General features: G+C 40.8%; 4 protein-coding genes across 8 annotated transcripts in view; 1 reads left to right on the forward strand and 3 right to left on the reverse strand.

The window, feature by feature from the left end:
- The window catches only part of abcc2 (ATP binding cassette subfamily C member 2), a 28,632-nt gene extending 23,916 nt beyond the window's left edge, over positions 1 to 4,716 (reverse strand). The window contains exons 1-8 of the mRNA XM_086181513.1: positions 4,111 to 4,716; positions 2,791 to 2,967; positions 1,921 to 2,058; positions 1,686 to 1,826; positions 1,216 to 1,338; positions 1,009 to 1,064; positions 674 to 923; positions 397 to 584 (exon numbers count right to left, since the gene is read on the reverse strand). Of these exons, the coding sequence (XP_086037639.1) occupies positions 397 to 584; positions 674 to 923; positions 1,009 to 1,064; positions 1,216 to 1,338; positions 1,686 to 1,826; positions 1,921 to 2,058; positions 2,791 to 2,967; positions 4,111 to 4,155 (1,118 nt within the window). The 5' untranslated portion in view covers positions 4,156 to 4,716. The remainder of the gene's footprint in view (positions 1 to 396; positions 585 to 673; positions 924 to 1,008; positions 1,065 to 1,215; positions 1,339 to 1,685; positions 1,827 to 1,920; positions 2,059 to 2,790; positions 2,968 to 4,110) is intronic.
- A 2,852-nt stretch (positions 4,717 to 7,568) lies between these two features.
- cutc (cutC copper transporter homolog (E. coli)) lies at positions 7,569 to 13,081 on the reverse strand. The gene is made up of 10 exons (XM_086181463.1): positions 12,918 to 13,081; positions 12,268 to 12,422; positions 12,104 to 12,182; positions 11,802 to 11,861; positions 11,505 to 11,714; positions 8,987 to 9,022; positions 8,674 to 8,807; positions 8,502 to 8,529; positions 8,318 to 8,423; positions 7,569 to 8,232 (listed from the first exon to the last, which is right to left on the reverse strand). The coding sequence occupies exons 3-10, from the start codon at positions 12,171 to 12,173 to the stop codon at positions 8,121 to 8,123; spliced, it is 756 nt and encodes a 251-aa protein (XP_086037589.1). The 5' UTR covers positions 12,174 to 12,182; positions 12,268 to 12,422; positions 12,918 to 13,081; the 3' UTR covers positions 7,569 to 8,120.
- Positions 12,482 to 18,554, forward strand: cox15 (cytochrome c oxidase assembly factor COX15). Of its 2 annotated transcripts, none has more exons than XM_086181457.1 (9): positions 12,482 to 12,820; positions 14,266 to 14,453; positions 14,535 to 14,657; positions 15,587 to 15,773; positions 15,901 to 16,068; positions 16,188 to 16,269; positions 16,624 to 16,778; positions 16,871 to 16,984; positions 17,072 to 18,554. In XM_086181457.1, the coding sequence occupies exons 1-9, from the start codon at positions 12,746 to 12,748 to the stop codon at positions 17,201 to 17,203; spliced, it is 1,224 nt and encodes a 407-aa protein (XP_086037583.1). In that variant the 5' UTR covers positions 12,482 to 12,745; the 3' UTR covers positions 17,204 to 18,554. The 2 variants fall into 2 exon arrangements, with proteins under 2 accessions (XP_086037583.1, XP_086037584.1); XM_086181458.1 differs by having other exon boundaries at positions 14,269 to 14,453.
- The window catches only part of LOC147247551 (A-type potassium channel modulatory protein KCNIP2), a 108,971-nt gene continuing 106,031 nt past the window's right edge, over positions 18,555 to 21,494 (reverse strand). For all 4 annotated transcript variants that reach the window (XM_086181462.1, XM_086181459.1, XM_086181461.1 and 1 more), the window contains one exon: positions 18,555 to 20,476. In XM_086181462.1, coding sequence (XP_086037588.1) covers positions 20,429 to 20,476 — 48 coding nt within the window. In that variant the 3' untranslated portion in view covers positions 18,555 to 20,428. The remainder of the gene's footprint in view (positions 20,477 to 21,494) is intronic.

Genomic DNA, 21,494 nt, shown 5'->3' on the forward strand with positions numbered 1-21,494 from the left:
TTCTGTAATACAAACCAGCTTTAGCTGTAGTTGAAGGGATCTGTTAAAATGCAATGGTGCAAGCTCGTGTTTGCAAACTGCTGTAGTCAAGAATGGAACATCCACAAGGCCACGGCATGTCTCACAGCTTCAGTGCAAGACAGACCAGGTAAATAATCTTTCTGACAATTCTTTCAACCAGTTTGTTGTATGTCATCCCTTCACCTCAAGTTAATGATTTCAGTGATTGCCGGGGAAGGCAAACTACAGCCATGATTATTCACTTTTGGAGTTTTAATGGGTAAGGTAGCATGTTCAGGTGCTTATATAAAATAGAAAAGTATCTATAATAATCTGCGAGAAAAATACTTCCAAACAGAACAGAAACTAAGTAAATGATATTGACACTTTACTCACTTGAGGAGTTGAGGACTAGCAAAAGCCAGCAGGTCCTGTATTAGTTTGAAGAAAGCGGATTCAATCAGTACCCATTTAAAGCTCTTGTAGATGGTAGGTATCAGCCAGGCATTAGGATAGTCTTCTTCTTCTTCTTTCTTCTTCCTCTTCTTCCTCTCTTTTTTGTCTTCTTTCTTACTCATTTCCTCCTAAACAAACATATTGCTGGAGCTGAATCAGACTGTACACGAAAATCTGGCAGGGGATTAATTGCTCTGGTGGTTCTACACATTCTCACCATCATCAGCATATCCTGACTGACTTCTTTCTTCCGGGAAAGGCCATTTTGAGATCTCTTATCCTGAAAGTTCCCCCTACCATTGTCGGATTTCTTCTTCAACTTGCTGTTGTAGCGGACCTGAGCTGCAGCCAACTCTGACTCCATGAAGCGCTGGAAGTGCTGGTTGATGTAAGCAGTGGTGTCTGCCTCATTTAGCTCCCACATGTCATCCTGAACCAGGGGTTGCTTGTACCCTTTCAACACCATACTGAGGAGAACAGGAAAAAGTTGTAAAATGACCCCAACTAGAGTGAGGGTAGAGGGTATTTGTAGAGAGTGTAGTAAAATTATACCTATTAAACCAATTGAAAGTGATTCTGCTCAAAAATGCTGCTCCTGCCTCAGGATTCTAGGGGAAAACAACATTAAAAATAAAAATCATATGAGGCTGAGATGATGGCGATTCAGACTGAATATGAAAGGGACTTAGTTTATTATATCTTTAACATTAACACAGATTTATTTGGAATAAAATTTAAAAAAAAAAAAACTCCAGGTACCTTTTTTACAAGTTCCTTGTCCTCTGGAGAGACATCCGCCACAGCAGAGAGGATAAGTGCAATCAATTCAAGCCCAAAAGAAATACAGAGAAGGCAGAAGCGGGGCAGATCAGAGATGTCTCCCTAATGGCCAAATACAATGTGTGAGGGAAACCAACAGTACAAGTAATAACTGCACTTTCAGAAAGGTAGAAACAGGAGCTTGTCCTTTGACGGTGGATTGAAAAACTCATACAATGTGTTTTTTAGCACAGGGTGAGTCATTCTGATAGTAGAACACAGACTTACTAAAGCAGTCTTGATGATACAAAAGTAATGCATGGCAAAGATTTAAAAAAGAAAAAAACACTAACACTATGCAGCAGTTAGTCATCCAAATGAAGGCCACAATAAAGGTGCTTTTTTTCCCTTCAAATTTGTAATCAATTGTTCCATCTTTTCGCTTAAGCTCCCAAAGTGTCTGTTCGTACCATCCTGGTGGCCTCTCGTATTAGGGTCTGCAGAAGGAAGATGTCACACAGAACCTGGAGCAACCAGAAGAGGAAGAACGTGGCAGAGTCTACTGTTCCTTCTCTCCGTCTCAAACCTTCTTGGCAAAGCAGCAGTAGGGTCTAACACAGAACAGACGCTTGATCAGTAAAAAAAAAAAGCATCTGTCCACGCTGAGATCAAGATTATACAGAAACATATTACTTCATTATTTACCCATGACACAGCATACAGGACGGGATTGACATAATACACGTCAGGATTTCTCTCTGGACCTTTGTTTGGGCCGTAATCCTCTCCTAACGTAACGGCTAGGGTTGCTATGGCAGTCACGAACAACAGCGACACAATAAGCTGTGGAAGGGAAAACAAGGACAAGATTGACAATCAAGAAAAAAATATATTTGAATCTAGTGATACAGGAAATAATGGCAACGGATGTGAAGAACAGGCTCTTTCATTTTCATAATTCACTGTGTTTAACAAAGCAAAATAATACAACCAATTAAGATATTAAAAGTCTGTTATAAAAAAGGATAAATGGAAATTAAATTGAAGAGAACAAAAAGCAGAAACAAGCATAATGCATATAAGTTATTCAAGAGAAGTGACTTACTGTAGTGTTTGTTTGCTTTGGGATCAATAAATTATGATTTTTTTGTTGTTGCTGCTGTTACTGTAATTAAAATGAGTCCTAAGCATCACACTCTGGAATGGAACTGTGTGGTTTTATTTATCTTTCCCATTGTGTGTGTGTGTGTGTGTGTGTGTTCTTGTACTTGCTACAGATTGAGGACACACTCATGTATTTAACCAACAGAGTGAGGACATTTTTAGAAAGTGAGGACATTTTAGCCGGCCCTCACATCTTCAAAGGGCCGTTTGAAGGTCAAGACTTGGTTTTAGGGTCGAGGTTAGAATTAGGCTCTGGTTAGGTTAAGGGTCAAGGTTGGGGTCAGGCAGTCAGTTGAGATGGTTGGGTTTAGGGTGAGGGGCTAGGGAATGTATTACGTTAATGAAAGTCCTCACAAAAATACAAGTACAAGGATGTGTGTGTGTGTGTGTGTGTGTGTGTGTGTGTGTTACCTGTTTGCAGATGTAGAGCTTAGACAGGTGTCTTGTGTTCACCCGTGTCCTCCTGCAGAATGACACCAGATGGCAGGGGGCACAAAGCCACAAGAAACCCAAGGGGATCCAGACCAGCACTGTCTGTTCCATACATACTGGCAGATCCGGGTCTTTTCTCTCCACGTATGAAGCATTCTGAAACACACATGTACATGCAATCTCATGAAATCATGCAGTCTTCTATATCTCCCCAGGGTCTTCTCACTATACACTGCAGGGATAGCTCACACCTCTATGATTAGAAATGTAATCAACAGTAATCACGCGAGTTAAGTACCGGCTTACTGTTGTGTGTACAGCAGCGTGTAATTTGCACTTTCAGAGCGACGCAGTGACGTGGGTACTAATCAAGAAATGTGGCATGAAAACGCAAAAGACATTAATTGGCTTTTGGAACTGATTTGTTTCTCTTTTTTTTACATGAGAATACTCAGGTTTTGTTTTTTTTTTTTACATAAATAAATTAATCATGAGTTACAGCTGACAGTACTGTGCTGCAAACATGCTGAGTCATGTCTCAATTAAGAGATCTTATTGTCAAGTCACATGCTCACTGAGTACAGTAGGAACTCTCTCTCTCACACACACACACACACACACACACACACACACACACATACACCAAATTTTTATTTTTATGATTATAGTATAAGAGACTATAATTTTTTTTTCATTTTCCTCATTTTTAAAACCTTTGAGGAAAGGTTTCATGACCATAAATTCTGTGAAATATTTGTTTACATGAGAATAATCAACAGAAATCTATGCCAAAATGTAATTATGTACATTTATTTGAATTTAATGACCAGGTAGATAGTTTAATAAAAAATTAAAGTGTATATTCAATACCTTTATGTACTTTAATAAAAAATATTAAAACATATATTTCATACTTTTATATTCTACATTTATTATAAAATGTTAATGTGTATCAACATTAACCAAAGTGATTTTTTTTCAAGCAAAGTTTCCGCAACTTTCCCTAAAATTTCTGCTAATATTGACTTTTCCAGGCCTAGAAAATGCTGCATTCAAATTAAATGACTTGTTCTGGGTTTTGATGACCATCTTATCCCTGCTAGTGGTAATAATAAGGTAATATAAACCAACCACAGCACCACATAATTCAACCTAAAAATTGATAGTTGTTTGTAAATTATACTGTAAGTTTTCTGATGAACAGTAATAGCTTTAGCTCAGGGATTGGCTGACAACAAAAGTGCCACTACAGGCCACTGGTGGTTTACATCCCTCGTCCCCACTGCTTATTGAACTCACCCAGAAGACGGACCCACAGTAGTTCTCCAGGGCTGCAGCACACATGGTCCACACTGGTGGCTTAAGTTGATTTCTGGACAACCACAGATGTCTCACCCTCACTTCCACAGCAGCCTGGGTTGAATCAAGCAGTCCCAAGCTCTCTCCTGTCCACCCACAGGACAACAATAGCAGGACGTGACTCAGGGAGACTTTGAGCCATTAGACTTTTAGGCAAAAAGCAAAAGTCCAGACCCCCTTGATCACACAGAGGGCATTTGTTTTGTGGACTATTAAAAAGTAGATAGGTTTAAGCTCAACTAAAGTATCTTTTTAGTCAGATAATCCTAAAAGTTGTCCTCTAACGTTCCCGATCCGATTCCTTGAATCTTTGCAACCTTCCTGTTGGCTGAAAACTCCTCTGCTGCAGTCAGAGTTGTGGAGAGAATCCAGCCCGCACCAGTCCACAGACACTCCTCAACACTCGTGTGTGGCTAAAGTTCAACTTTTCAGGGGGATGACCGCACATGACAGAAACAAAAAGAGACAGAGAGGGACTGGAAAAAGTGCCTCTCTTCTCATTTGCTGATGTTTTAGGGCAAAGCTCCCCCCTCTAAAAGGGAATGTGTGCAGGGAAGGGGAGGGTGTGGGCTCATTAAACCCCTTTTCCTGTTGTGTTTCCACTTCTGCTCTGCATACCATTCTCTCCAAAACATTTTCAGAAATGACAGTCATATTAAAACAAAGGCAGCCATGCAAGCAAATGCAGGGCTAAAACCTGTAGAGTAGTTTTTCAAAAAAAATAACTGCTAGCCAGAAGGGATTCGGGCAGGGGGGAGGTGTTGGCTGCTCCGCTCTTCCCCTTATTTTCAGTTTCTGTCTGCTTCTTCTGATCAGGAGGAGAAACTTCACAACCAAAATGCATCTGCAGATGATTTAAGTTTACTTGGAATTAAATACCAGTAGTGGAAGAAGTACAGTTTTTTTTTTACTGAAGTAAAAGTAGATATGACCAGATAAAACAGCACAGAATCAAATCTCCAAAGTACACATTCTACATATTTGTGTAGTCCAGTGCTTGGAAGCGTTCAAACCTCAAACTGGTTGACCTCAAAAATTTATCTAGAATAAACTGGCAGTGATTCTGCCCTCTTGGATGTTGGCAGGCTGCAAATGTTTAAATACATCCTTTTCATGCGGTTTGTTTTCTATGAAAAATCTTTCACCCAAGGTAACGGATGGGTTCAGGTAAATATTGTAAAGTTGAAGTACGGTGTGTCCTTAATGTGAAATCGAGTGGAGGAAAAAAACAAGCCCAAATATCTTGTGACTGTCTTGTATTGAAAAGCAATTAACTTCCCCTCTCTTTGCTTTAGAAAGCTTTTAAAAGAGGAACTTAAAATGGTAACTGGTAACAACCAGATGAAAATAAGCTAACGACTTAATCTTTGACCTAAAATGCAGAAGTGTTGCATTTTCTTTAAATGCAGTACATGTATGTATCTCTCTCTCTGTATATATATATATATATATATATATATATATATATATATATATATATATACAGAGAGAGAGAGAACTCGTGCTGCTCATGAATCTTTCATCAGCATCATTGATCTATTGTATTAAGGTGTGCGATTGAGTATCACCTCCCCATTGATTGGTCAATTTTAAACACAGCAGTGTCTCCTTAGTTTTCAAAGAAAATAAACAAACAGGAGAGCAGATAAAAAACGAAGACGTTTCCTCTAGTTAGTCAGTGAGTAAATGCTGCAAAACCTGCATTATCGCTGACTTTGGCAGACTTGTTGTGTAGAGAAGTCACTCATTTACACACAGTGAATACACACCTTATTAGCATTATAAGGTGCACGTGAGGTGGTGTTTTCTGACTGCGATGGTCCTCAGAGAGATAATTTGATGGTTAATCATTAAATATATTGATAACACCACATGGCCTGTAAACTAGCTGAGTCACTGTGTGTGCACGTCTGTGCCTCCAAGGACAGACACGTGAAGAGCACACACAATCCAAGACCACTAAAACCATCGAATTTACAACCTCGGTGTTATGAATGGAAGGGAGCTTGCTCTTCTGTGGTCATTAGTGTAAACTCCCTCTGCCTTCCAGCTCAGTCGGTTGGTTTTTTTATGTAACTGTGAAGGCAGCTACTTTGATAAAGCTGTGTAGAGGTACACCAGGTAGGCTGAAAGGACATTTCTGTGTACAGGTACACTGCTGGTGCAAAAACAACTCTAAACGTCTTAATTTACTCAGAGCAACTCGTGAGGCGTGTTTTCTTTTTGGCTAAAAGATGACCACTACGATCTAATAATATTTTGTTGTCCCTAGTTCACATGATATGGACGCTAACATAAAAAGTTAAAAAAAAAAAAACCTGCAACAATAAAAAAAATAATATAAAAGATATGAGGCAGTAAATTGCAATAAAAATAAGGTGTGTCACATATTCCCACCCCACTGAAAGTATCAAGCACTAGTCCACGGGTCACATCACATGGAAGCTATTGAACAAAAATGTATCCATTTTGTAGAACATAAAAAAAAAAGAAATTTGCACTAGCGGGAAGAAAACAAATCTTGAATTTTTCAGTATACAGTAGCTTCTGCAGTCACTGTGGATAAATGTAGACAGAGTAATGAGACCTTTCATCAAGAATTTCACAGTAGAACAAAGCCTTTTTACAGGACCACATGGTGCTATCTGTCCCTGTCTGCCCATCAAATTCGGTTGTTTCACTTCAAATCATGCTATTTAGTAATTCACACACTGATAGATTTGAATGTACCAGTGTATTCATCACTCGTACCAGTGGGCTACAGCAACACATTGCTGTTGTAAGTCCTTAATTGAGAAACGATTTGGGAACCAGTAAGCTTGAAGCAGCGATAAGTGGGCACTTGCTTGTGAACGCTAAGGTGTGCAGCAGTTTTTGGAGAGTAATGATGTGAAACCTGACATATCTTTGAATAAAAGAAATCCAGTTTACAGTGTAAATATCACTCCTTGGGTTCACTAGGTGGTGCCAGAGAACACCCACGAACCATTCAATTTGTTGCTCTGCACATAAAGACAACACAGAATTTCAATTTGATGTCAATCAAATGACATTCTGACATCAGGTTTACTTCCTGTTTCCACTAGGTTGATAGTGACTTACTAGTCACCACTTACCTGTAGATGTCCAGGTGAAACACACAGCCAGTGAGAATAGTTGGAGCATTTCTAAAGGGTGCCATGGAAACAATTTTTCAGGAGACCCATATGTGATGTAACGTACACCAGATGTGTTTGCAAAATTAAATTCTTTACAAGGTTAGGTTGTCAGATAGGTAATTCATTTGCCTGAGGAAGAAGAAAGAGCACAGGAATAAAAATTAAGTATTATTAATAATTCCCATTTTAACAGGGCCTTCACATAGAATACAACAAAACAAACAGGTTAATTATCAGAAGGAGATACCAAGGGTACTAACATGATACAATCTCAAGAAACAAGAAACAGATTTTTCTCATATTACACTGTTGATAAGAGGCCTTTTCCTAACTCAATAAAGTAATCAAACAAAATGGATCAAATGGTTAAAATGAAATAACTTTAATCAAATTCTGTTCCGCATGGTTTTATGTTATCATAAAACATAAACAACAGATCACAGCTTTGCATCTTCTTACACAGAACATGGGAAGTGCTACAGGCAGATCAACATCGCTCAAATGAAGAAAAAAACCAAAACAACATGCTGTACACAGCAGCAGTCCTAGTTGGTACCGTTCTTGAGTTAAGAAAAAAAAAAAACAATTACGAAACTGTGAAATAGCCCATTTCATTAAACTGCATTTCCCAGAGGGCTGCAGCACTGTTCCAGAGCTAGAAAGACTGAGACTTGGGAGTTAGAAAAGGAATAAACAGCACTTTGAGGGACTTCTGAAATACTTGTTTTTGGTTTTAATTGACAACATATGAGTATAACCACTTCTGAGGTATCAGTTTTGTCCAGTTTTAACTCACAGGGTATTTTTGGCAATTGCATTGAAAGTGCGGACTTTGCTCACGTCTGCCACCTTCAGGCTGTACTCTGGTGCTGAGAAAGAGGCTCCCATTGACACACAGGAGTTCCTGAATAAGATGGAAAACTGATTTCATGCTTCAGAGTTGCAACAAACTGTGCAATGTTTGTGGGGATCCATGGATGTAAACAAACCTGAACTTCATGGCAGAGTCTCTGCTGGAGCGGGCAGAACAGTGGAACTCTTGAGCCCCCGAACCCTCTAGAATTCTCTGGAGATTCCTCTCTGTGATTCCTCCTCCTTGAATAAAACAGGGTGATCAACATAATAATACAATGACACAAAGTAAAGCCGGATGAAAGCAGTAAAAGTACTAACCTGGCATGATGGTAATTCTACCTTTAGCCTTAAATGGCAGGAGAGGTAAAGATGAGGGTGTAAGAAAGACATAAACACAAGCTGCTCACCTACTGATTAGCATAGAAAAACAGCCAGTTTTCTATATTTGTTATGCAAACATGAATGTGCATAATTTACATTTCATACATACTTGATCAATGAGGCGTTTAATAAGAGGGAGTCCCTCCAAAGCAGAGCTATCACAGCCACTTGTCAACACACGCTGGAAACCTAATGATACCAGAGTCTCCAGGGCAACAGTGGCATCATGAACCATGTCAAAAGCTGCAGAGGGAATCAGTGTCAGTTGAACAATGAATAGAATCACTTAGTTTAATGAACCTGCATGTAGTCTCAATGCTATCCGTTGCTAAGTCTTAGTGCATTTGGGTCGTGTTGCTTCAAAGAATCGATGATGATTCCTTTTGAGCCTTTATGCAGTTTAATAAAGAGGAAAACGCTACCTCGGTGGAAAGTCACGGGCAAGGGACGAGCAGCAGCTAGTGAGGAAGAGGAGGAAGAAAATTAGAGCAATAAATCTGAAAACATCAACCAAAGTTAAGAACATGATGATCAAAGAACTAGGCTTAGTTTTTATACTACGTCTGTCTGCACCTGTACTTAAGGACTTCCACAAGCTGGTGTTACAATTCCATTCAAAGAAAAAGCAAGATGACTTTCATTATGCAATTTTTGTTATTTTGACCGTTTACAGGTGCAGAGGAGACATCGGCAGAAATTGATCGTTGGAAAAACAAAATAAAAAAGTCTGCATTTTTGCAAGACTGCAGACATTTTATAAAATCCAACAAAAGTAAAGTACAATTTTGATTTATTTGTATTTGACACTCTACATAATAGGTTTTGCAAGATGCAACCAAAATGAAAATTTTTTTTAAGACCTTGCAAGATCTTGAAAACCTCTGCTGGGAAATTGTAAAACCAAAGTGTTTTTTTTTTCTCCCCTCCACCTTCCCTCGAGACATCCACAACATGAAGAATGAAGACTGTACATGTAGGCTTTAAGATTCACATTGCAAAATGTTATTTAGAGTCTAAATCCACTAAGATATGTCAAGCTAACCAGGGACCAATCACAAAACATTCACACAGGATTGTTAGATAAAAACACAGACGTTAATGGTATTTTAATGCTGGCAGTTTACATACAGATGTAGCCACTGTAGCCAGAGTCCAGCTGCCTGTCACTTTCCATCCATACCTGTATAAAGGACCAACTTTCACATTTTTGGTACATTTTTGATGTGAATATGAGACTTCCATCCATCCATCGTCATCTTCCGCTTATTCCTACACATTAAGGGTTGCGGGGGGGCTGGAGCCTATCCCAGCGTCAACGGGCGAGAGAAAGGGTTCACCCTGGACAGGTCGCCAGTCCATCGCAGGGCCAACATAGAGAGACGAACAACCATTCACACTCGCATTCATACCTACGGTCAATTTAGAGTATCAATCAGCCTAGTCCCCAATTGCATGTCTTTGGACTGTGGGAGGAAGCCGGAGTACCAGAGAGAACCCACGCAGACTCGGGGAGAACATGCAAACTCCACACAGAAAGATCCCGTGCCTGAGCCGGGACTCGAACCCGGAACCTTCTTGCTGTGAGGCCACTGTGCTAACCACTGCACCACCGTGCAGCCCGTGAATATGAGACTTTTTCTTGTAAAAGTCTATTTTTGCTGTAGCATTGATACATAATTTTATTTAGGTCAAAGTGTGACGGATGCCTTTTTACTTATGTCTTCAAACTGATGCGCACCTCGATGCCACAAAGATACATAAGAAAGACAATTCAAAAACTAAAGGGTCAAAATGGTCAGATCCTCCTGTAATCTATGAGAAAAAGTGAGATACAGTCCTGAGAGGTAGGGCGGCGGGGGCCCTTGTGTGACAGTCCAGTTATCTGTAATCGTTGACAACTGTCAACCTTTTGAACAACTGCTCAGCATCATACACCCTGAAACATTGAAGTATCAGGGATGCTGCAGCCTGTGGGGGGATGATACAACACATTCTTCCTGCAGCACCTTCATTAGCGTCTGTCCAGATGTTTTGTTGTCATCACCTGATTGAAGATTGTGCTGGGCATCAGTAGTGTGTAAGCACACGTGTCCTGAGCTACAGGGCTGCTTCATCAGCTTATGTCCATGGTTTAAGTGGAAATACACAGTGCTGAGTGTGCTAACATGCTTGTATTACAACATCGGATCAAGAGAAAAGCTCCCCCACAAAAAAACTATTATTGCTGCAATAATATCTATGGCAGGTCACTCTTCTGCTTTTGATCTTCCACTGATAAACAAGAGAAAAGTACTTCCCCTTTCATTCCCCTATGAACGAGCAAACGCCTCTCGATCATTGGCTAATAGCTCCCTCTCTCCAATCAAACACCAGACATCACCAAAAACAAGCCTTAAATATCTGTCAGGGATTTACTGTCACAAACGTGTAACTTAACTTTTGTTGTCATGTGCTGTAGCAGGTGTCAGATTACTCACTATCCAGAGGTGCAACAGTTTAAAAAAAAACCTGACAGTTACAGTCCCGGTTTCACCAGTATCCTCTAATCAGCCCGTGTCCAAGTCGACTTGGCCTATCATGTTACTGTAAGAGAACTCTTTGCCTTCGTGGGATGTTTTTGGACATTCTGTTTCATGTAATAGGCTATCATTTGTGTTTTATGCCATTCGCCGCGCACACACAATGGGACCCACCACAACTGAGACGAGATCACAGCAGGAGTCATGGTTCTCATTCATTTTTACTAATGGGCTCAGCCTGATGCTTGTCAGTTAGAAAAAAGGCTCCAATTTAGTAGCACTAAGTGGAGAGTGCATTTTCTGTATTTTTTTTTTCACTTGTGGAACTGGAGAACAGCAGCCAACCTGTTCAGTTCCTTGTGAGCCACTGAAAGCCAGAGACCACTTAGTAGAGACATTTAGAAGTACAAGCGCACACTACCCAGTAACTCCATGCAGAGCTCTGCATCCACCCGTCCATCCTCAGTCAGGGCTCCAAGCACTAGTCCATCAGCCCCATGGATCTTCATCAGTTCTATGTCCTTCCTCATCACCTCCACTTCCTGGTCAGAATACAGGAAGTCCCCACTACGGGGTCGGATCATCACGTAGACTGGGATTTTAACATACTGTTTCAGGATTTGCAGCAGACCTGTGAGAAGGGAGGTAATGGGGAGGGGGTTGTGTGTGAGATCAAGTGATGGAGAGCTTAGACTTAACCCAAAGTTAGTATACAAACCTAGACTGGGAGTGAGCCCTCCCTCCAGCAGACCAGAACACAGCTCAAGTCGAGCAGCACCTGAAAGAGGAGAGAGAAGCTGAGATGAAATGACAAATGAAACAACTGAGTGTGTTAATATCACACTCACTAGATGTGTGGTGGAGAATGATTGCTGAGAAGCATGTTGAAGATGAGACAGCTCCAAATGTGTCAATTTAACGGCACCTCTCCAATATGACTATTTAAGAGCCGATATTCTGTAAGTGGGTCATGGTGGGTTTAATACAGAAGAAGCCCAAGAGTGTTTACACATGACCAACCTCCTCGCTCCGCATTCACAGCAGACTCCACGGAGTCTACACACACCTCCATTAAGAAGCCCTCTGCCATACTGACAGGCTGGACAAACACAGAGACGAGAATATGGTCAAATTGTGAGTTTCACAATTCGTTAGCTTCCGTGTTTTAATTCCACAACAACTACCTGTTAGAAAAAATCCAACTTCTATAGATTCATGGGAGCGTTATGAAGTCAGTAAGGCTGAATTCGGCTGACTGTGGAGCAGCGTCTTCCCGTTGGTTGAGTTTATCCCTTCATTACGCGGGCGGGCGGTGGTATCCTGTGTTCGAGGTTACGAGCTATAGGCAGGAGTGTGACCGCCCATGCGGGATACGCCGAAATAACAAGGACCAGCTTTTATTTACTACACTTAAATCGACGGACTTCAACATTTAATATTCCAATATAAAAATAATATTATCATTTGTGGGTTTTTTTGGCCGTCTATAACAGTCTGAAAAAATCCCGATACTTTGGGATATATAGCTGACGTCATGAGGTCAGAGTTGAAGCAGTAACGTAACAGCGTTCGGAAACATGATGGTTGTGTAAACCGGGTGTTAGCCTTAAGCTAAGCTACATCGTTTACGTAAATATAGCAGGACCTTAGTCGGCATAAAACATGTTAATTTCTTCGATACGGACAAGTATTTTTAGCGGATGTAGAAGAGCTGGACATGCATTCCAAAACAGTAATGTGAGTATGCAGAGCTTGCTAGCTAGCTACATTTAGATGACTTGGCTAGCGAGTGTGGGAAAGGTCAACCGATGCAAAAGCGTAATATTTAATATACCTTGTCAGCCGATGCTTAAAACTCAAATTGGTTGTTTCACTTTTAGGGATATGTTTAATTTACGTAAATCTCTCAAAAGGACTACTCAAAAACAGACACGTCCGCATCCTTCAGTTATTGATAAACGGATTGTATTTTTTTTTAATTCGTTTTCTTGACTGGCAAGAACGACCTCATCGAGGTCTGTCTGGACTGTCTCGCTTAAGTGCTCTAGAGGATGCCAGCTGGGAATCGAACCTGAGGTCTTCCCGTTACCACATTGCCAGTTTTCTCTTCTTAAGTCAAGCAGGAGGTCTGCTCACGCTCTAAATTTACCTTCATCCAGGGCTGAATAATGAACTGTTGCTGTCTTATCAACGTCTTTGACGTTCAGGAACTAATTTATTTTGTTCATTTAGATTATGTTCCCATGCCATTGTAGAGTAAATGAAGCCTTGCAGTGCTCTCAGTCATCATTGTTATATTATTTTGTCAATATTCTCAATAGAATTAGTCATCAGCTCACAGTCTTAATTCTTTACCTGCCATCACCACAAGTATTCAAGATCCATCGATTCACATGTTCTCAGTCCCGGTATGATGAGGATATCCATTTGCAAAAACCAATACTGATTTGGATACCGGGGGCTTTATTGCTTAAGTTTGATCATTATTGACATCTAAGGTTATGTCACAAGGTAGTGATAAACCCACACAGCACTTCCTAGGAGGAGTGAAAAAAAATGCAAATGCAGTAATTTTCTATGTATTCCATCAGTGTAAGTATGGATGGATGGATTGGTGGCATAACTCCTGTTAATTTGTGGAGGATTCATGATCCAGCACAAACTATGGAATGGAATTTGGATTGGCACTGTCATTCTAACATCTTACCTGCGAATAAAGTTAGCCGATATGTGTATAACCTCTTTATTAGCACACGATCCAGAGAGTCCTGCTCCAATATCGCATCCATGATTAAAGTGGTGAACAAACAGGAGAAAGAAGTTTTGGGGTTGCACAGTAATGTGAATAAATGTGCGTGAAGAGCTGAGTAAAACCATCACACAACATTACAACAAATATTTGGGAAACCTTCCATTTCCAAAAGATAATACATAAACTCCTGTTCAACCGCAAGAAATAGTGGAGGTGCCGATTATGGGGCGTCACTGGCATGAAAGTCTTGTTGTGCTGATGCAGGGAAGAGCCTTCGCCAGACTGTTAAAACATCTGCTCTAGAGTTGCGATTTTCTTTGGAACAACTCAGGTTGCCAGACCGTGAAGAACAGCTTCAAATTTAAAGTGCACAAATGTGTGTCCATGCCTTTAACCACAGAAAACCTACATCTTTTCTTTGCAACACCAGCAGAGTCCACAGCTACGCCAGTGGCTGGTCCGGAGAGGCCAGAGCACCATCACAGCAGAGGCAGGAGTGCCGTCCACCCCGGCAGCAGTTAGTCTTCCAAATGCCACTTCGAACCACATCGTAGGTCGCTGGTTACTGGGCTGCAGTGGGCTGGTGGTGGGGGCTGTTGTCTTGGGCGGTGTCACAAGGTAAATGACTACAAATTGATATTTATGCACTCTTTTCCGAGTTCAAAGAGAGAGACTCTTATTTGCATCTTTTTCGACTAGGCTAACAGAATCTGGTCTCTCCATGGTGGACTGGCACCTGGTGAGAGAGATGAAACCCCCTCAGTCGGAGGCAGAGTGGCAGGCAGAGTTCTCCAAGTACCAACAGTTCCCTGAATTCAAGATGTGAGATTTCTTTCTCTTCCCTCCTTCTCACCTGTCACATCTTCACAGGTTTAAAAGCATCACTAAATATTCCACTATTATTGGGTAGATAATATTAATACTACATTAAATTGTAGTGCAAGTACTGAGAAATGAAAAAAAACAAACAAAAACAAAACGTATGTCTGAAGAATATAAATCACAAATTTGTTGGACAATTAATCCAAGCACCAGTTTGGCTTCCTGTGTTTAAAAAAAACATCTTAGCTTGATACAGATCCTCACAGAAGTCACAACATTATCATTTTAATTAGGCTGTCAATGAAAATGAGTGTAATACTGTAAAATGAACTTAGCACATTTGCAAAATCAGTCAGAAATAATTGCAATAAAAATTTTTTTTAAATCATTCAGCCCAAGGAGCTAAATATGTGGTTTCCTCCGCTTCCCAGAGCTCTGTCAGGTGTTTTTCATCTTCTGAGCCTGTTATTATGAGAAATCTTAGGTCTATAATTTAACCACGCTACGAAAATATAGAACATGTTATTATGTCACAAAATTATCACCATCATCTATCCTACGTTTATACAGGGAGATGAAGCTGTCTTTTTCCAGGATGCTGTGATTGCAATACAAATATAAACAATATACAAAAAAATGAAATTAGCACTATAACAAGAGACTATGATGTAGAAGCAAAAAAAGTTAAAATGTAATAACATACAACACCTTCAATTAAAACGCACATTCACGATGTACCTTTTTGGCTAAAAGAGATTTAAAAGGATTCAAAGAGAGACATTAATCCCTCTAATTAAACCAAAGGACATGTTGCAGTACCACATAACAAAACAAAACATCAACAGTTACGATTGCAAATACCTCGTTATGCAGGTAACAAATTAAAGCTTTGAAACAGGACATGAATCTTTTTTTTTTGTGTGTCCTAGAATGAACCATGATATGACTCTGCCAGAGTTTAAGTTCATTTTCTACATGGAGTGGGGTCATCGTATGTGGGGGCGGCTGGTCGGGCTGGCCTACATTCTCCCGACTGTGTACTTCTGGAGGAAAGGTTACTTCACTCGCTCCATGAAGGGAAAAGTACTTGGCCTTTGTGGATTTGTCTTCTTCCAGGTGAGACACAGTCGAGTTGTGCGCAACTAGGATTTGACCCCATGCCTAAACTTGTGTTAACTGTCGTTTTATCTCTGTCTTTCCTTCCCTCCTTCTTACTGTCTTTCTTTCCTTTTCTCTTTCTCAGGGCCTCTTGGGTTGGTACATGGTCAAAAGTGGCCTGGAGGACAAACCGGAGTCTCATGACATCCCACGGGTGAGCCAGTATCGTCTGAGCGCTCATCTCGGCTCTGCCTTGCTCCTCTACTGTGCCAGTCTGTGGACCGGCCTAACTCAGCTGATGCCTGCACACAAGGTACTGCACACAGGTGGAACAAACACCCATTTTCCTTTCTGTCCTCATCTAAAATAAATACAGTTGTAACCGCCGCCTGCCTTCATTTATTCATGACTTCTTGGCGCCTCTTTACTCAGTTGGCAGAGACCAAACGTCTGATGCAGCTAAGGAGGTTTGCCAAAGGAACCGGTGGACTGGTCTTCCTCACTGCTCTCTCAGGTACTGTTAGTCCTCCCTCTTGTTTGCACACTGTAAGAATATGAATATGTAAATCGCCTTTTTTACTTTTAAGATTGCAGAGTTTTAGTTTCCCAGCGTGTAGCAGCTTCAGGAGGCAGGGTGCTCATTAATCCTCCTCACTTGCTCATCAAAAATTTAGATTGTAATGAGTAAAGCTCCAGTTTTCATTTTTAAAAATCAAGCCAACACGCTTTTTTGTAGAAGAGTGTCAGAAAGTTGTGGGTGATTTAAGGAAAGCACTTCTAGTTATGTAACTGCAGAGGTGAACGCTACAAAGATATTAATAAGATACAATTGGACGAAAGGGTAACACTTTAAAATGATTTGTTGCAGGTGCTTTTGTCGCTGGTCTGGATGCTGGACTGGTGTATACCTCTTTCCCTAAGATGGGAGAACGATGGATCCCTGATGATCTACTGGCCTTTTCTCCCACCCTCAAGAACTTCTTTGAAAACCCCACAACTGTGCAGTTTGACCACCGAATTTTAGTACGACATCTGGGAAACAATTCACTATCTTATTCTAATTATACATCACCAGCAGTTTTTTTCAATCTTCTCCTCTTTTTTTCCCCCCCCAGGCTATCTCCTCTTTGACAGCAATCACTGGTCTGTATCTTTTCTCTAGAAGGATGGTACTGCCCAGAAGGGCTAAGATTGCCATCAGCCTCCTGGCAGCCATGGCTTATGGACAGGTGGGCTTGTATTCCAGACTCTAAGCATGCGTAAAAACCCTTGTACAACTGAGAGTAACTAAAATACTCTGCGTCTGTGTTCTGTAGGTTGCCCTTGGCATTAGCACCCTGCTGCTGTATGTGCCCACCCCGCTGGCTGCGACTCACCAGTCGGGCTCTGTGGTGCTTCTATCACTGGCCATTTGGGTCCTGGCAGAGCTTCGTAAGATGCCCAAATAAATGCCTGTTCCTTCATGGACACTTTTAATCTCTAAATGTCACACCTGAAGCCTGGAAGAGTCTGCAGTTCAACATTTACAGGAGAAAACCTGAAACTGGACATTTATGAATAGGTTGTGTTGCCATAGCAGCATTTGGGGTGTCATTTAAGTGAGCTCTTGTGAAAGCAGCTACATGTAGGTTTGATCATTATCAATGGCCTTTGCAGATACAGGTAATGAAATACAGGATGCTGGTACACTTAAAATCACACATGCTCAAATCTTGCATCACACTGATTTTACACCAGGTTAGTTTTTTTCATTGTTCTTTTCACATATTCTATAATCATGCTCTACTGTTCTGTTCAGAACCAAAGTTAGCCTCCAGGGCTAAAAGCTAGTGGGAGTTTTATAACCCTAAGTGCTGCCTTTTGGGGCATTTACTACAAAGCAGGGTTAGCGAAGTAGCTTCAGGGCTTTCTATTGCAACCAAGGTGGTTCATTTTTCATGATATTAAGTATATTGCCGTGGTAACATAAGCCTCTGGCTAAGAGGTATCGTACGAGGTCAAAACATTCAAGCACCACTGACTGACCCATCACACCTCATGGTCAGTATCCTCACCATTCTAAGAGGAGCCCATTGAGCTGAGGGTCTCTCAGGAAAGACCAAGGGGATTTTATTTGTTCCTAAAAAAAACCCAGAAGTCTTGACTCGAGCCATGAGAAATTACAGTTCACAAATCACTCGAGCAATTTTTCCGTTAAGAGAATGATTGACAGACGCCAGTTAGCGGAAACCAGATGTAGTCTGTGACATGAATCAGCCGGAGCTCAGAGCTTGGAGAAGGAATGAAAACACAGTTCTCCTGACACCAAAGTCAGTCACCATCAAACTGATGTTGAAACTGAAAAATAAATAAAGCAGAAATGTACTGTGAGTGGGGGGAAAAAAACGAACACAGTGTATCGACGAGGAGTACTGAACCGTTTATGAAGGAATGTCGACATCAAGACTGACGACTTCATGCATAATGTTTGTATTCTAATGCAAATGTTTCTTAATGACATAGCAACACAGTTTCAAGCATTTGTTTGCTGCTAAATGCTACACTTAAGACTGAATTTGCATTTCTTTGTATTCAAATCTTAACATGTTTTTGGAGGACAAGTGTGTTAAGTGATGACTCACCTGTTGCCTCACGTCTTTCACACATTACCTGTTCGCGGAATCAGGTGTGGCTGTCGGGGAAAAAATGTATTATATGTATATTTAAATTCTAAACCATTTCCTGCTGACAAATTAAAGATGTGGAATCTGGATTGTTGTATGTAAGTGAGATTTTAATAAAGAAGAAGATGGTCAGTCCTTTTTGCATAGTAACTGTGATTTTTATTGTTTCTGTACAAAATATACACATTTTGAATATGTAATGCAACTAGTTTAAGCTAGCTAAGTAGACAAGTAGTCAGTACAACAGGTTAGTAGGGTTCATTGTTCTTGACACAGTACATGCGGGAATAGACAGGTTGTACTTGTGGTCAGCAATGGAAGCTAAAAATTGTTGGCAAGACACAATCAGCCAAACTTATCTTTTCCTGGGGAGAGAGAAAAAAATTAATAATTGAAGGGGGGGTAAGAGGATTAGAAGTGCATATTTTCATTAGGGCCATATTGTGCTCTGAGAGGGTTGAAAGGTGGAATGAATAAGAAAAGTGCTGAAATATGATAAAGAACATTATTGCTTTCTCTAGTTGTATGTGTCCCCTTTGAATTATAAAAAAAAGCCTACTTCACAATAGCTTGACTACCTCTGGTACTTTTACTAGATTTAGTTCCTTTGGGAAAATTTGCGCATCATTTAAAAAAAAAAATAAATAAAGAGAAGTTAGATCCCAGTTTTGGACAGTGTGAAGGTAGACCACAGTATCTCCCTCTCTCTTGAACCTTATATGCCTTCGTGTTGTTGTCTTTGGTGTTACATTTAGAGGGAGGGGAGATGAACGGGGTGGGGGGGGGGGGTTAAGTTATAAACCATGTCTCCCACTAACAGCACATACACACATACAGTATTATGCCTCTTTAAATGACTGAATGAGCCTAATTGAATGCAACAGTTGTTGTTTTTTTTTCTTTTTAAGTGGCGGAACCTGCTATAACCACGACATTTCTGATCACAAGGTCACAAATACAATCTGCATTCTAATAAATTCCCCATGAATATGAACTCACGGCAGGCTAGTACGACCGTGGCGGGCCAGTCAAGGGTGGATGAGGAAAGCAGATCATAACAGACGGCTTGATCCCCCACATCCTGACACCCAACCAACGCTAGAAGATGCACAACAGTCAATACAATTAGGACTTTTGGAAGGCCAGGAATGATTCTACCAGTATCCCATGAATGTGTGTTTTCCTGTTAGGATCAGGTAAGATGGACGGACATCTCCTTCTGGTTTACATGCACACACAAATGGGTGAGGCACCTGTGAATGACCGGGAACAGCGGACAGACAGACAAGCAGACTTTGGAGTATCTCTGTAAATACATAATTAGATATTAGTGACATCATGCGATATTGAAATCAGTTCCTCTTTGAAAAGCTTCATTTGTAAAACAGAATCTCCCAGCAGTTTCCTCTGGAACGTCTTCCTCTCTCTCTCTCTCTCTCTCTCTCTCTCTCTCTGTATTTCTCTCTCTCTCTCTCTCTCTCTCCTCCACTAGATGTGGTTGACTCGTGTCTTATTCGGACCTCCAGGGACGTGGAACTTACATGCACAGAGGCAGGATTAGAGTCACAAATCCATACGTCAGCCATCACAGGGAGAAGGATAAAAGTGATGAAGGTCTGGGGGCAACTTCCTCCCATTGAGTTCAGCCAATACAGGCCGCCATAGTTGTCCATCAGCAACAAAATATGTGGGGATGTGTGTGTGTGTGTGCCAGAGCCCAGTACCCTGCCTTCTTTCTGTGTTTCTTTGGGAAACTCCATGATGAGGAAGGTTGTTGGAGAAACTCCATTGTTGCTTGGAGAATATGGCCACTGGGGGGCAAAGAAGGGGGGACTTCTCAATACCCTAAAGTACTCCAATCTCAACAGAGACACTAAGAGGCTTTCAAGTCAGAAGACAAATACACACACACACACACACACACACACATTCATAAACACTTTCTTCAACCCTGATTCCTTTTACACAGCCTCCCGTCCCTGGTGCCAGCGAGCGCTCCGGTCCAGAGTCTTAGATGACGTTGTCAAACAGTTGCATGGACTGCATGATGTTCTCATCCTGCAGTAAGAGGACATGTTTGGATTAGACAACTGGGTTCTCACTTCCCGCGGGGTAGATTTTGTAAGCTAGCATTTCTTCGTTTTATCAGCCTCGTGCTAAGCTTGGCAAATCATTTAAAGTTTATCCACTCTTAAGCTTTGTAGATTAGAAATTTCACTTAAATGAGCCAAAACTGGTTGCCAGATTTTTAAACAAGTGTCATTCCCCTTTAAAGCTATATTTTTTTTCTTTCTTTAATAACAGTGGTTGGATTATATCAAGAATCTTACAATGCACAAAACATGACCTGTTCCACTGTCACAATGGAACTACAGTATATAGCCACATTTAAGTGAGCAGAGGGTAAACAGGAAATCGCGACACAAGAACGACATAGTGTAACATGAAGAGAAACTTAATTGGCAGCAACTAGCTCAGTGAGCTGAGACGGCTTGGTTTGGGATTTACAAGGAAGAAACATTTATTTCTACCAGAAGTATGATGCCCGATGGCTTTAAATTGGCAGAGAGTCTTTCCATTGGTTGTCTTTAATCAACTGGATCAAATTACATCGTCTTGCTTGCAACAACCCTCATAAGAGTAAGGATTAAGCTCAAAAACTTGTGTTAAGAATCCAGGCAGCGACAAAGTAGGCTCCAGCCAGCTTGGTTGTGCTAAACTATTAATATTATGTTAATCCACAGTGACTGAGCATTGCCATATTCAGTGGAAATACGTTCCCACCTCTCTTTCAGATTTTTTTTTTTGTGTATGGGAGATATTTTAGAGGTACATTTGTTGAGAAAATGAGGTGCGTGAAAAATGTACTTGATAATAAATACACTTTGAACCACTTTCCCTGACACTGTTGGAGTCCACAGTCCTTCTCCCAAGCACTGGTGATTTTTTTTTCCATTTAATGATATCTAAGGACTGCAGCTTCGTATAGAAGGGGGAAATAAATTAAAGTGCATATGTCACAAGTAGTTTCTACCCTCTCATCTCATTTGCCATATCAAACATTTCAAAGGTTGGG

This window comes from Aulostomus chinensis, chromosome 16, assembly GCF_037954235.1.
Source record: "Aulostomus chinensis isolate RoL2024-O1b breed Wild chromosome 16, RoL_Achi_v1.0, whole genome shotgun sequence".
NCBI classification, from domain to species: Eukaryota; Metazoa; Chordata; class Actinopteri; order Syngnathiformes; family Aulostomidae; genus Aulostomus; species Aulostomus chinensis.